This window comes from Sceloporus undulatus, chromosome 6 (assembly GCF_019175285.1).
Source record: "Sceloporus undulatus isolate JIND9_A2432 ecotype Alabama chromosome 6, SceUnd_v1.1, whole genome shotgun sequence".
NCBI classification, from domain to species: domain Eukaryota; kingdom Metazoa; phylum Chordata; class Lepidosauria; order Squamata; family Phrynosomatidae; genus Sceloporus; species Sceloporus undulatus.
Genome location: NC_056527.1, coordinates 81476303 through 81491544, shown reverse-complemented (window position 1 = coordinate 81491544; position 15242 = coordinate 81476303). Strand labels below are relative to the sequence as shown.

The window sequence follows — 15242 nt, the reverse complement described above, 5'->3', positions numbered from 1 at the left end:
ATGTACTTTTATTGTTTACGTGTGTGTGTGTCCATATATATGTGTGTGTGTGTGTGTATATATATATATATATTTGTGTATATATGTGTGTGTGTGCATATATGTGTGTGTATGTGTGTGTGCATGTCTGTGCATTTGTGTATATGTGTGTGCATATATGTGTGTGCATATATGTGTGTGTATTTGTGTGCATATATATGTGTATGTGTGTGTATATATATATATTTGTGTATATACATGTGTGTGTGCATATGTGTGTGTATTTGTGTATATGTGTATTTGTGTATATGTGTGTGTGTGTGTGCATATGTGTGCATGCATATATGTGTGTATTTGTATGCATATATATGTGTGTATGTGTGTATATATATATATATTTGTGTATATATATGTGTGTGTGCATATATGTGTGTGTGTATTTGTGTATATGTGTGTGTGCATATAAGTGTGTATGTGTGTGCATATGTGTGTGTGCATATATGTGTGTATTTGTATGCATATATATGTGTGTATGTGTGTGTATACAGTATATATATATATATTTGTGTATATATATGTGTGTGTGCATATATGTGTCTGTGTATTTGTGTATGTGTATGTGCATATGTGTGTGTGCATATATGTGTGTGTATTTGTGTGCATATATGTGTGTGTGTATTTGTGTGCATATATGTGTGTGTATTTGTGTATGTGTGTGTGTGCATATGTGTGTATATATATTTGTGTATGTGTGTGTACATATGTGTGTGTATTTGTGTGCATATGTGTGTGTGCGTATGTGTGTGTATTTGTGTATGTGTGTGCACATATGTGTGTGTATTTGTGTATATGTGTGTGTATATATATTTGTGTATGTGTGTGTGTGTATATATATGTGTATATATATATATACATGTGTGTGTGTGTCTGTGTATTTGTGTATATGTGTGTGTGTATATATTTGTGTATATATGTGTGTGTGCATGTGTGTTCGTTCGGCTCTGGGCCCCACAACAAACTCCAGCTCCCAGAATTCCATAGCAAGGACCCAGACAAATCGGTGCCAAAGCGGGTTATTCCTCCAGTGTGGAGGCGGGAAGGCGTCTGAGGCCTAGGCCCGTCCCCCGCCTTCTTCCCTTCCCCAGTTCCCTAGTCTCCCTCGGGGCCTAGTGACGCACGAAGCCTCCTAGTCCTGACCCCCGGAAAAGGGCTTGTCGGGCGGGCGGGACTCGCAGCAGCACTGAGCGGGAGGAGGAGGAGGCGCCTGAGCCTGGCCTGCCTTCCTTCTCCTGCTGCTGCTGCCGAGGCTGAGGAGGAGGAGGAGGAGGAGGAGGACGAGGGAGAGCCTGAGAGCCTGGGCTCCGGATGCCTTTCCCGGGGGGCTTGTGGTGGCTGCTCTGCTGCAGGCAGGGCTTCACCTTGCTGCGGAGGGACTATGGCCAGGCGGGCAAAGGGGCGGCCGAGGAGGAGGAAGAGGAGGCCGAGGAGGAGTCCTTCGAGCTCCGCAGCCAGGTGGGCTTGCTGCCTTTGGCCTTCTTCGCAGGGAAGGGAGGAGGAGGAGGAGGAGGAGGAGGCTCAAGGAAGCAGGAAGAAGCTTCTGAAGCCTGGCTCAAAATGGTCAGTAGAATCACTATTTATTTTAGAGAGATCTTGCTGCCCACTTTTTAATTCCAGTGAGTCTCAAAAGGGCTCCAAGATCTCTATACATAATTCATAATAATAATAATAATAATAATAATAGCAAATGCATCTGAGGAAACACACTTTGGAGGTATGCTGTTAAAATGATGCATGTGTCCTAAGAGGTGAGAAGCTGCGCCAAAGCCATGCTCCACTCCTAAGGACTGGAGCACAGCTTTGGCGCAGCTCCTGGCCTCTTAAGATGCATGTGTCATTTAAACAGCATACCTCCAAAGTGACCCAAAGCAGCTTTATTTTGGCCTGTCTGTATGGGCCCTAAGTCTTTGAAAGACGTCCTTCTTTTCCAAGGACCTGCCCTCCATCCCAGCCTTCGGTGCAGAAGGAATTCCAAAAAGTCCTCCATTGTTGAGCATGACGAAGAAGCATGGATTGATACTTATGTGAGTGTTTTGGGCTCTCCTTTGGTCCTGTCCTCCATTTATTTATTTCTTCTTTAATGTCTTCCATTATGTGGCCCCTTGTCCTCCTTTGCCGTGAGGACCTCTGGTCACCCTGGTCTGGCAGCGTGTCACTTCTGTGGCCAGGTTTGGAGTCAGATCTTGGCGCTGGCTTCTCTCCTGAGCTTTTCTGGCCCTGGAGGAAAGAGGAGGGTGCATGCCTTGTCTTGTTACGCTTCTCCTCAGTCTCTGTGTATGAGCAAACTGGCTCTGGTGACTCAGGGCTGGGAAGGAATCCACTTGGCACCGACGCTGGCTGCGTCCACACTGCAGAAATAATCTGTTTTGGCACCATTTTGGGCTCCGTGCGATGGAATCCTGGGAATGGCCGTTTGTTGTGGAAGCAGAGCAGAGCTCTGTTGTGGTTTGAGTGTTGGACTAGGAGGCTTTTGCAGCTCTGATCCGATGTGACTGCGGGTTCAACGATGCAAATTCACATGATGTGTTATCACACGCGATTCCTTTCTATGGGGGCTCCTTCCGTGGCGCTTCCGCAGTGATTCCAAAGTGACCCCTCATTTTGGTGAAATCAGTAACAAGTGAATTCACAGAAATCACTTCCAAGCTCAGTTCGATTTCACTCCAAATTGGTCTGGTGTGGAATGCAACTTTGCTTCTGCTTTGCAAACCCTCCCGGGTTGCAAATTTCCCCCATTTCCTTTCGGTGGTCCTTTCACTTTCAGGGCAACTCATTTTTTTTGGAATATATACATGTGTGTATATGCGTGAATGTGAATATACAGATATGTCTGTCTATCTATCTATCTATGAATTTATAAATGAATTATTCTCTGAAGATGCTAGCCACAGATGCTGGTGAAACGTCAGGAAGAAACCTTTCTGGAACATGGCCACATAGTCCAAAAAACCCACAAAAAACTATGGATGCCGGCCATGAAAGCCTTTGACTATATATGTGTGTGTTGAAATTGCTGAAGTGGAAGGGAAAATAAAAAAGGGGGATGAAGAAGACACAGAAATATTCACGAGGCAAATAGTCACACAATCATGCAATTAAGCGAAACAGGGAACAAGAACTTGCGCCCCTTTTCACCCTGGAAATGTGCAAGGCCACGATGCATTCAGACCTCCACTGAGCATGTGCAAGGGTGCCAATTCAAACTGTTGAATCCGCATGGTATACACGGGTGTGGTAATACAGTTTGGACTCACTCCGCTTTGTGTGAATCCGCATCCTGTGACTTACCTTGGATTCAGTCCCCCCTCAATATGGAAGGGCAACCAGGTGTGATAAAACATTCACGTTATGACATGAATTCGCATAGCTGAACCAGGAGTCACCCCGGATCTGAGCTGCAAAAACCTCCATGTGATAAACACCTAGGACTCAGAGACCAGGGTTTGAATCCCCATTTGATCACAGAAACCCACTGTGTTTGGTCACACTCAGCCTCAGAGGAAGGCTATGACAAACCCGTTCTAAAGAAAACTTGCCAAGAAAACACAATGATAGGTTCACCTCTTGGAAAGTGACTTGGAATCACACATAACAACAGTGAATAGGAAAAGAATCCCAGGATGCACTTTGGAAGAACTTTTCAAGTGGCCGAAGGCTGGAATTGTGAGATCTACACAAATGAACATTCCCAGGACTTCATTCCATGAAGCCAGGACAGTAAGCGGTGTCAAAATGAATTATTCCTGCAGTGTGGATGCAGCCTCAGAGGCCTTCTAGGTGGAGTTTTGACTCGAGCCCTGAGTGCCCAGTCCCCACATTCTTTATCTGCACCTTAAATGGATTCATGGACCAACTGCATAAATATTTTGCTTCTCTTATGCAGAGAGATCTTACAGCACCTTTAAGACTCAACTTATTTCTTCTCATATGTGGAGAGATGTTTTAGCACCTCTGAGATCCAGTATATTGTTTCTCATGTAGAGAGATCTTGTAGCACCTTTGAGACGCCATATATTGCTTCTCATATGTGGAGAGATCTTGTAGCACCTTTGAGACTCACTGAAAGAAAGAAGTTGGCAGCATTAGCTTTCGTAGACTAAAGTCTACTTACTCAGATGCCTTCTCTTGCTTCTCGTATGTTCAGATTTATTTCTGATCCTTTGCACTGCAGGGTGTGTTTGGGTGTGCACCTTCCAGTTGCCTTATGGAAATCCCATGAATTTCATAGGGTTTTTTAGGCAAGGAATGCTCAGAGATGGTTTTGCCAGTTCCTTTCTCTGAACAACAACCTACAGTGCTTGGTATTTGTTGGCGGTCTCCCATTCAAATATTGACCAGGGCTAACCCTGCTTAGATCCCAAGATCAGAGGGGATCTGGTGCCTTAAGGTATTTAATCTAATGCCGCAGGGGCTTGTTGTGTGCCTTCAAGTTGTTTCCAATTTAGGACAACCCTTATTATGGGTTTTCTTGGCTTGCAGAGTGGGTTTGCCATGGCCATCCTCTGAGGTTGAGAGAGTGTGATTTGCCCAAGGTCACCCAGTGGTTTCCATGGTTGAGCAGGAGGTACTTTCATAATACTTGCTGTCAGCCCTGTTTTAGCCCACCCTCCTATGTTTTATTCTTTCCGTCCTGTAATTAGTCCATTGGGGAATCATTAGAAGGTTGATCCAGGCTGCCTCCTCCTATTGCTGTGAGAGCAATAGTCTCCAAATGTGTAGAATTAATTCAGCCTCTGGATTTTGCTGACAAGGTGAACAGAGGACGAGGTGTTTCCTCGTATTTCTAATTCTTATATAATGCCATAGCCATGAATTATGCAGCTTTGGCTGTTGTCCTGTTTAAGACTTCTCTCACTTCCAGTCTTTTTAATTGCGGCATTTAAAAAGCCATGGATTGCTGAAGCCAAGCTTGGCCAGCCTGAGGAGGAGGGAGAGCCTGTTGGCAAATCATGAGTCCCGATTGTACGCGGTGCCTGTCAAAAAGCTCACAAAGGCTGCATCCACACTGCAGAAATAATCCGGTTTGACGTGGCTTTAACTGCCCTGGCTCAATGCTGTGGCATTCTGGGAATGCTCTGTTCTAGGGCCACCACAAACTACAGTTTCAGGAATGTCATAGCATTGAGCCAGGGCAGTTAAAGCTGTGACAAAATGGATTATTTCTGCAGCCAAAGACGACCTTAAAGATCTGCCTTTCAAGTCTCCCCTACCCACCCAACTTCTTCTGCCATGCTGAACTCTCCAGAAAGCAGAAGGGATGCCACTGTTTCCTCCTCCTGTAGGTCAGCCTCTTCAGAAAGAGAAGCCAAGTCAGCTGAGAAATAGATGAAATACAAATTCCTTGTCTTCGTTCATCCACTTTCCTGTCCCTATAGGAAAGGTAAATTTCCAGAAAGAAATTGTAAGCCATCTTGACTTAATGTGAGTTCTGGGTGTCCAAGGAAGGCAGCACGTTCTGCAATCTGTACATACACAATTTGCTTTTTTATCTTACACGTTGGTTAAAGTCCTTCAGTCTCCAGGGAGGTTTCAGAGAACCGAGCTGCTGCTCTGATGAGGCCATAGCTGTAGGCTGGTGACTGTTGATTTTTAGGGGGCTGGTGTTGACCCTCTAATAACCTATCCCCAAAGGAAAACTTTGCAGTGGCTGGCCTTTGGATAATGTTTGCAATGGCGTTACTTCTTGGCACAGGCAAAAGGCCAAACCACCCGCTTGGACAGAGCTGGGTTGGGCAGGGAAGGCTTGTAGTCTGAGTTGAGGGGAACCTTTACCCCAAAATGTCAGAGTAAGGAGTACCTACATTCTGTTTCAGACAACAAACCACCGGTGGGTTGAGAGGTTTTGGCCAGCCTTAAAACCCCTACGTATTTCAGAAAGCTTAGTTTAACCCAGAGCTGGATGTGCAGAGAAAAACACTCACTCATACATTCACCCTTTCTGCACACACAGTCAACACTCCTTTCTGCTGAGAAGTGTCTCTTCCATTCTTCCTTAGTCAGAAAGGCAGGCCCTGTCAAGAGGAACGGGATGGGACACGTTGAGGGAGTGCATTGCTGCTGGCTGGGAGGAACTGGTTTTGAGTGCTTTTACTTTTTTGTCTCTTCAAACTCCCCAGGAGAGGAAGAGCAGTCCCTCTATTTGGGGGAGATCAGAACTGGATCTCAATTTTGACTGCCCAGAACTGTTTTTAAAGACAGGGAAATCTTAGTCTTGCAAGCAGGCAATTATTAATATGCAATGTTGCCTCCTTGCAGGGCAAATTGTTTTTCCTATCCATTACCATTTAAACATTCTTAAATATGAAAACTCTGATAAGCAGTATTAATACTTAGAAGAGCCCTTCATGTTCTCATTGCAGCTTATCCCCAAATAAGTATGCCTAGGAGAGATTGCAGGGAGCTTTTATTATTCCTGGGAGGGCTGAACAACAATAGCTGTCTTAGGCTGCATCCGCATTGAAGAAATCTTCCAGTTTGACCCCCCCTCCCCCTTTAACTGCTGTGGCTCAGTTCTGTGGAATTCTGGGAATTATAGTTTTGTGAGATGTTTAGCCTTTGCTGTCAGAGAGCTCTGGTGCCACAATAAACTACAATTCCCTGAATTCCATAGCATTGAACTATGGCAGTTAAAATGGGGTCAAGCTGGGTTGTTTCTGCAGTACGGATGCAGCCTTAATATTTCTTAGTGCTTGATCATTTAGGGTACAGTTCTGATTACATAGGAGTCTTGGTGGTCCAATTTTGCAAGCTACTTTGTGGGCTCAGCCCCCCAGTTTAGCTGTGAGGGGGCTCAAGCCCTCCTGCTTCCCTTTCCCAAGTCTCTTCTAGAAGTTTTAGACCAGAGTAGGCAACACATCCCTTCTTCTGGCTGCACTGAAGGTAACGGGTCCTGTCTGATTTCAGAAGTTAAACAGCATCAGGCTTGGTTAGTACTTGGAAGTGAGACGGCCAGGAAATTCCCTGTTCAGGTGAAGGCAACGCAAACCTCTAAATACATCTTGCCATGAAAATCCTGTGATAGGGTTGCCATAACTCAGAGACTACTTGAAGGCATATAACAGTGATGGCGAATTTGCAGTTTGGGCACTCGGCCCCTAAAAGGTTCACCATCACTGACACATAACAACAAACCGTGTCCAACCTCCCTCCCAGAAGGCGAACACTATTGTTGTGTTTGGCAGTATGAGGTGACACTTGCTTTTGCGTGAAGGTAAGAGAAAGTTTTTACCCACAGCTGGGAGATTTGCATGTTGCTTTTGATAGATTCTTTTACTCACTCTGCCCGCACCTGGCAATGGCTGAGGAACACCTTTTTAACCAATGTAACATTGATGTTTGAAACACGTGATCAACGAGAAGCAACTGGGGAAGAAGTAGATAAAAATGCCAAACTTTTACTATGGAAAAGTGGTTGGGACTAAGCATACCACTACACTCGTTCTGAACAGCTTGGGCTCTGATTAGACTCACATCAAGTCATTGTACAAAAGAGCAGCCTAGGTAGTTTACACTATGGGGCTGTCCATCAGCTTGATTTCAGCAGGGACCAACTGGCTTTGGGAAACTTGCAGGTGAGTGTGAGTTCACCCTTGCTATCCTTGCTGTTTGCCCACTCCTTCCCTGAATCAGGTATACTAAGGGATGCCTTCCCTTATTTGAAGACATATTTAACTATCTTGGCTGATGCCTATTTTATAAGAACAGGTTTCATCCTGTTTTAAAACTACCTGAAACCGTTTATCCCAACCTGATATAATTCTCATCATCCCAGACCACTGGCCATAAAGACAGATGATGGAACTTGTTTTCAAACACATCTAGAAAGGCATGAAGTTGGAAAAGTCTGCTCAGACCTCATGGTCATTGCATCAGGTGTCAGCAAATGCAACTTGTTAATACTAGAATACCTGTGTTTTGTTTGATTGGCTGAGTTTTTGGCCTTAAAAATGGGATATTTTTACTACACTACATATAATTTTATAAACGTCATATATCTTCTGTGCTGTTTTTCTCCTGTTACATTACCTTAAACATTTAACCTTTTCCTTTGAAGGAAGGAACCCTTACTACTAAGTGATGCTGTTATGTGCTCCTATTGGAACTGCTTTTCCAGTGGGATGCTGTGCCAAACTAGGTCTTGGATAGATAGGTGTGTACTTGCCACTTAAAAAGTTATCTTGTCAAGCTGGAGAGACCAGATCCTGATCTGGACACCTGATACATATCTGCTGGGTGTGCTGTGGTGTTACCTGAGACTGTCACCCCTGGCCCTATCTCCATAGGAAAAGGGATTCAAGGGATATCAACTGGTCCAGGATGGATTGGGTTTAGGGTAGCCCATAAGAAGCATCCAGGCCAATATCCACTTTGGAAATCGCATGGGTAACAGCAGAGAGGCAAACCTTGAGGGCAGAACAGGTGTCAGTAACAGAACCACAAATGCCTCCTTCGAACAGAGGGCAGGAGGCTGAATCAAGCCTGATGGCTTTGCCTAATGATATGCATCATCTAAGCAGATGAGGACAAAACTGGCAGTACTTGGAACAGCAGCTTTTTGTTGTTCACCATTCTGACAACTGTGCCTTTGAGCGACTTCATCCAGCAGCGACTGCTTACAAAACAGCAAGGCTCTGTCAGTCTTTGAAAGAGGCATCATCTGAGTTTTCAGGCATATGTTTCTCTGTGCAATAGTTTCTATTCAGGTTGAGCTTTTTAACCATGCGATTTATTCCAAGGCTTTCTGAGAGGAAAATGGAAGGTGCCAATTCACGAGAACAGTATTGCCAGATACCTGCAGACTGGAGTTGGGGGCTTGATAGCCCTGCCTTGGTTTCTACTACCCACCTGAGAAGTACTGTCGCATCATGAAAGTGCAACTGTGCACGTACTAACAAATACCCTGATCAGCTGTGTAAACTAGGGCTTTAACTTTATTAAACCACATTTATCTTTTTCTCTTCTGGAACAGAGCACCAGATTTGTGACTGTCTTTTGAAAAATTGATTGTATTTTATTTTTTTTATTTTTTTGCAAAATAAAGACTGGTCAGTGTGAAGTCGAAGGCTTTCATGGCCAGCATCCATAGTTTTGTGTGGGTTTTTTTTGGGCTATGTGGCCATGTTCTAGAAGAGTTTCTTCCTGACATTTCGCCAGCATCTGTGGCTGGCATCGTCACAAATGCTGGCTCTAAAGATGCCAGCCACAGATGCTGGCGAAACGTCAGGAAGAAACTCTTATAGAACATGGCCACATAGCCCAAAAAACCCACCAAAAAAACCTAAAGACTGGTCATTTTTTTCAAAAATGGTCTTGTGTGGCACCTTAATGACTGAGATCCCTTTTTGTGGCACAAGTCTTCATAGGCTAGCAACCAATGACTAGAACGATCTTTAGAAATACAGTTTTTTCCCCAACTGGATTACTAAAATCGTTCACTTGTGACCAGTAGCTGGTCTGATGCAGTTGGGGAGAAGAAGAAAAAACAGGAAGAAGCCAAAATGGAAAGAGCAATGCAAGAGGGTAGTTGGAAGCTGCCTGTGAGTAATTGGTTCAGAACTGGCATCAGTTCCTTGCAGATTACTCTCAAGGGAATATAAACTTGCTCAGCCTCTTGATTAGGGTTTTCAGAATGGTGCACATTGATACTTTGCTCCTCTAGCCACTATTATGATAAAATAAGATATGTTATCAAAAGCAGATACCACTTTTGTTTTAATAGCTAGTGGGCAAGGTTGCCAAGCTGCAATAGCTGTCTATCTGTCTGGGGTGGGAATCAGGCAGATCTCCAGATGTTGTTGGACTGCAGCTTCCAGCATTCTTCACCATTAGCTATGATGGCTAGAGCTGTTGAGACTTGCTGTCCAACAACACATAGTGGTCCCCACAGTGCCCTCCCCATGGCTCTCCAGCAACAGGAGAGCCACAAATCTCCCCCCACAGTATTTATGTAACATGGAAATAAAGAAAGGCACCTGAAGTTCCATTGTGCACCCTTTGGATGCCTGCATGAATTTGTACGTGCTTCAGAATGTGCTGTGTTTGAATTTCCAGAAAAGGCATTTGGTTTCTGCAAGCATTTGAGGCTAGGAATTCTTGCTTGAGCTTTTGAATATCCCCCTCGCACAACCCTTTGCTTCATTTCTGGAATAATCTTGCCATGCTGTGCTGATGGCTGCTGCCAGTCTCCCTGCCCCGGCAGGACTGTGACAAATAAAATCCATGCCAACTTCAGCTAAGTTATAACAGGTGTTCTAATGCCAGAGGGCAGTTGGTGCCTCGTCCTTTACTCAGTACCTGTTGCAGCAGCTCCCTGCTCCCCCTCATTCAGTCTGGCTTTATATAAAGATCCGTATCACACCACACTGTCATACAGGGTGAGTATCTCTTATATGAAATGCTTGGGACCAAGTGGTGCTTGGATTTTTTTTTCTTTTTGGAATTTTGGAATATTTGTTTTTCCATATATGTACATAATAAGATATCTTGGCAATATCTTGTTTAGGCAAAAATTATTTTGTCTAAACACAAATAAATTTATGTTTCATATACACCTTATACAGAAAGCCTGAAGGTAATTTTATACAATGATTTTAATAATTTTGTGCATGAAACAAAATCTGTGTACATTGAACCATCAGAAATCAAAGGTGTCACTATCTTAGTTACAAATGAAAAAAGTTTTGGTTTTTAAAATATTTTGGATTTTGGAATTCAGGATAAGGGAGAGTCAACCTGTAGTGCTATATTTCACTTTAACAATATCTTGTGGAATTCTGAGGTTTGTAGTTTAGTGAGGCCCAAGAGCTCTCTGGCTGTGAATTCTAAATGCCCTTCCCTAAACTGCAGATCCCAGGATTCCCTAAACTGCAGATCCAGAATTCCAACTGCCATGACAGTTAAAGTGGAGTACAGTGCTATAACAGTGTAGTATGATAGGGCCCTTCCCCTAGGAACAAGTCAAATGGGTTCTTTGCTGTAGGGGAACAGCAGCCTGTGATTTATGTCCTGCACTTTCTGCCAGTTCTCCTGAACAGCATCTCAGATTTCCTTTAAATAATGAATTAATTAACATTAATTAACATCTTGCTTGCATTTAAAAATGAAAACAGTACCATCAAGACATCCAGCAATAAAAGAAAACTGGTAATTTTTGCCATCACGAGGTAGTCTCCTTGAATGAGGTGCATAAGTTGGGGTTTCCTGTGCCATTTATTGGGACCTGTCTGTTCTTCTGGCGTGCCTCCCTCTGCTTAGAAAGGAAGGAAACCTTGGCTACAATAGGACTTTGTTTGCCTGTCTCTTATTCAGCCATGTGCTTGTGCAATTCTGCACAGTCTGGAGCCCAACACCAAGGTCGCCTGAGGATACAGGAACCCGTTCAGCTGCTGCAGCTTGCTCTGTGGGGGGGGGGGGGGGGGGGGGGGGGGGGGGTGACTGGTCAGACTGTGGCCTAGGAGGGGCAGTAGAGCCGCCTGGGCAGCCTGGGAAAGTTGCAGATTAATAATTCATTTCCTTGTGTGGTTGGGAAATGGGATGGGTAGGCGGCCTGCGTATACCAATGTTGTTATTATGCATTCCCAATCTCTCTTCCAGCTAGCCTTCTGCTTTTGAATATATAAACAATAATATTGCTGGGAAGTGGGTGTTGTTATATGCCTCGGACAGAGCTCGGAAAAGCTTCTGTTGAAGACAGCAATTCCCAGAATCCTTCAGCCAGCATAAACAGTGCTGGCCAGGAAATTCTGGGAGTTGTCATTAAAATGTAACTTTTCCATGGTCTGCTTTTGAAATTCCTAATTTTGAAACCAAAGGTGGGGATAATGCAATTCTACTGATATTGTTGGACTGCAACTACCGCATTCCTCATTACTGTTCTGCTGGGATTTGCAGTTTAACATTTGGAGGACCACATTATTCCCAGTCCTGCTGTAAAGTCATTGAGTGTGTCTCCTGCCTTAATTTCCCTTACATTGGGATGTCTCACCCTGTTATGTGCAGCTTTGAGTCCTGATGATGTTCCCTATTTCTCTTCCTCTTTCTGTGATTTTACAGGGACCTACCTTGCAGGTGACTCTCGCTCAGCCCAGCAGTCGTGCCAGCACTGGTTCTGAAAGGTAAGCAATAATGGGTTCTGAGTGCATGTGAGAAAATTGGAGCTGGTACTCCAGTGTGGAAATGCATATGCATGTATCTTCGAGGTGGTGCTGCATGTTATGCACAGTCAGAATTTTGGCTGTTGTCACCACCTAAATACAGAACTGTAGTCTTTTGACTCGGAGCTTGAAAGGGTGCCTTTTTTGTACTGCATCTCTCAGAATCTTACAACCAACATAATTGCATGCTGATTGCAGGATTTTGGGAGTTGCAACTAACACTTCCAAACTCTGGTCATGCCTTATTACAGGTTCTTCCTGTTTGTTGCTAACTTCTGTCTTTAATGCTGGCATAGGCGCCTGCTTTCAGGCCTCAAGTCAGCAGTTTCTTAAATATGGAAGCCTGAGATAGTACCAGTGAATACCTCTTAAACTTATCTGTGGCTAATGCTTCCTTCAGTATTATGACAGGCCACCTGATTTGAAAGTTTTTCTTTCTGTTTCTGAATATAGAAAAACTGGCATTAGTGCTAAGGGAAAGTTCCAGTAGATTTGATTTTGAAAATGGTTGCATGTTGAAACCAACACTAGGCCTCAGTTAAATTATGACAGTGGTTCCTAGTGACTTCAGTTGCTGATGGGGGCAGACTGGGAATGAATCTAGTTGTCCAAATGTGATGTTTTAATCTTAAAAACCAGTAGTGTTGGGGGGTAGGCTTGTCTTGACAATATACTTTCCCCCCTGAAAATGTTTCCCCTAATCCTAGATGCCCACTGATGTCTATATAGGAGAGGATAATCTTCATATGTTTAGAGGCATTCTGCTGTTCATGTTTTTTTACATTCTAGGATAGGATTGTTCTTCTTTGCATTCCTCTCATGTATTATGGCTATTTTGCCTTTGGCTGGAACAGTCCTAAACAACGATGCTATATGGTATCCAAATCTAAGGTTAAGCCCTGATGTTGGATGTTTTCCCTGTGGCTCAGCCCTGGTCCAAGTGAATGCCTTCCAAGTACATCAGTCCTCTGTACTCCTTAAGGTTTTGTTTCTTTTTCAGCTAGAAAGCAGTGGCGGGAGAGGGAGAATTCATGGGAAGAATTCTGTCTAGTGACCCATACACCTCCTGCCCTGATTCCAAGCTAATAGTTCCCATCTGGGTTGACGCTTAGCTATGGAGGAAGTGACTCTTTCTATCTCATCTATTGCCAGACAGGGCCTGGGAAAAAGCAGAGGGATAGAATCTTTTTGTTGGGGTTTAGGGACCTGGGATTCTTTCTGTTGACCAGGAGCGGGTAACTGCAGAAAGGGGATGGGGGGCATTTTCTATCCTCATCACCCAGTGCAGAATCGAAGGGATGGGAGCTTGCACAACTATAAGTATGGTCAACTTGTGTAGAATGAAGAGTGGATGTAGGGTGACTGAGGCCTAGTGGAGCTAGAGCCACCTGGTTGGGGAGAGTAGAAGACATAAGGCAGGCCTGAAAGGGCATCTTGATTTATTGTCAGTAGTATGCCAAATTATGTAGTCAATTAGAGAGTGCCTTTGAGTAGGAACCAGTCTGCCTTCTTTGACAGATATGTGAAGCCTGCATAAATCTGGGATGAACTACCAAGCCAAAGAGTATAAATTATAGCTGAGCTTGACTTTGACCAGCTCTTATCTAAGAGTACAGAAGCCTTATTTTGCTGGGCTTTGCCTGTCTTAGAAATATTTTTGAAAGCTAGGATCTCTAATGCTGGAATCCTTGAAATGTACTACATAGGATCATGACATGGGGAAGAGGCACGCCACTTCTGCCTCTCATTAAATTCTTTTCTTCTCCTTTGTTTCTTTACTCCCCTCCTTCTTTGTGTCTTGCACATATGGGCGCGCACACACACACACACTTTTCTATCAGGCAGTCCAGCCAGCATCCTCTACTGAGCTCCTTCATTTCCCAAATTCTTGGCAGTCTTTCTGTATAAACAGCTTATTTTTAGCCTGAGGTTAACAGTGCAAGAGTTTGCAGCCCACTTTCCCACAACCATGGCAGGAAGGGATGTGTGGGGCTGAGTTCCCTTTCTCTCAAAGAAGTAAGTGCAACAATTAGAACTAGAATAAGAGTATGTACAGCCCAGGATTATCTTAAAGAGAAGTTTAGAATGCAGAGCAGCAGCCTTCAGACTTTTTAAGCCCATGGCATATCTTTTTACCAACCTGTAAATCTGAGGCAGCACTTTTAAAAACTATGTATTTACACATGGGCAGTGCTCCTGCTGTGGGCTCACTTTACCTTAGGCTACCCCCCTCCCCATAGTGGTTCCTGACCCTGCAGTCAAACACAGTGGATTGTATCAGAAGACCAGCTTCCATTTTCTTTCCCCTCGTAAAGGCATATATATTGGTAAGGCAAAAGATAAGGCAAATGCAAGAAGGTTGAGAAAGGAACAGAAAGAAAAGCAGAGAAAACAGATGTCAAGTAGCATCTTGGGATTAAAGGCAGATGTTGAAGACAACTGTTCTAGAGGGAGCAGGGGGAAAGGACATTGTGATCCAGAAGTGAAGGGGATCTGAATCTATACCAGCCTTCCCTTATTTGTTCCCCTCCCTCCAGTGTGTTGGATTACAATTTCTATTATCGCCATCCAGCAAATAATTGGGAATATTGGCAGGGATTAAGGAAGTGGTCCAATATATCTGGGGGCCATTAGGTTAGGGAAACATGTATTATCTTGCGGAAGTGAAGAAAAAGCTGGTTTCCACTCCAACTGTATTTTGTTGCTATCTCAATTCCCTTACTTTTGTTTGCCACCCTCAGGTCTTTGCCAGCGGCTGAAGAAATGCATAGTCTTATCACAGAAAAGAATTGTGGTAGGCTGCAAGGTGAACCTGATGCTATTATGAAAGGTGAGATTTCATGCCATATAGCCCTACAAGTTAGAACCAAGAGTCCTTCCCCCCCCACACACACACACCTTTAAAAGTGCAGTCCTGCCCAGTCTTGTAAAGGAGGAGGCCTCCAGTAACTTGTAGGAATGTTAGCTTGTGTCTTGGAAGGAAGACAAACAGATCACTCCTGGAATTTTGCTGGACTTGAATCAAGCATGCTGCCCTAGCCACAGCTTGCAGTG

The 15242-nt window shown here is 44.1% G+C and overlaps 1 protein-coding gene across 6 annotated transcripts in view; it reads left to right on the top strand.

Annotated features, from left to right (window-relative positions):
• The first annotated feature begins 1267 nt into the window (after positions 1–1267).
• Positions 1268–15242, top strand: part of PLEKHH3 (pleckstrin homology, MyTH4 and FERM domain containing H3) — a 21019-nt gene continuing 7044 nt past the window's right edge. For 3 of the 6 annotated variants that reach the window (XR_006104827.1, XM_042477339.1, XM_042477340.1), the window contains exons 1-3: positions 1268–1596; positions 12088–12149; positions 14930–15018. Coding sequence is in view for 5 of the 6 variants with exons in the window: in XM_042477339.1 (XP_042333273.1) it covers positions 1345–1596; positions 12088–12149; positions 14930–15018 (403 nt within the window). In the remaining variant the exon portion in view is untranslated. Of the gene's footprint in view, positions 1597–1899; positions 2061–12087; positions 12150–14929; positions 15019–15242 lie in introns of those variants that run through there. The other 3 variants (XM_042477335.1, XM_042477336.1, XM_042477338.1) reach the window with 3 other exon arrangements.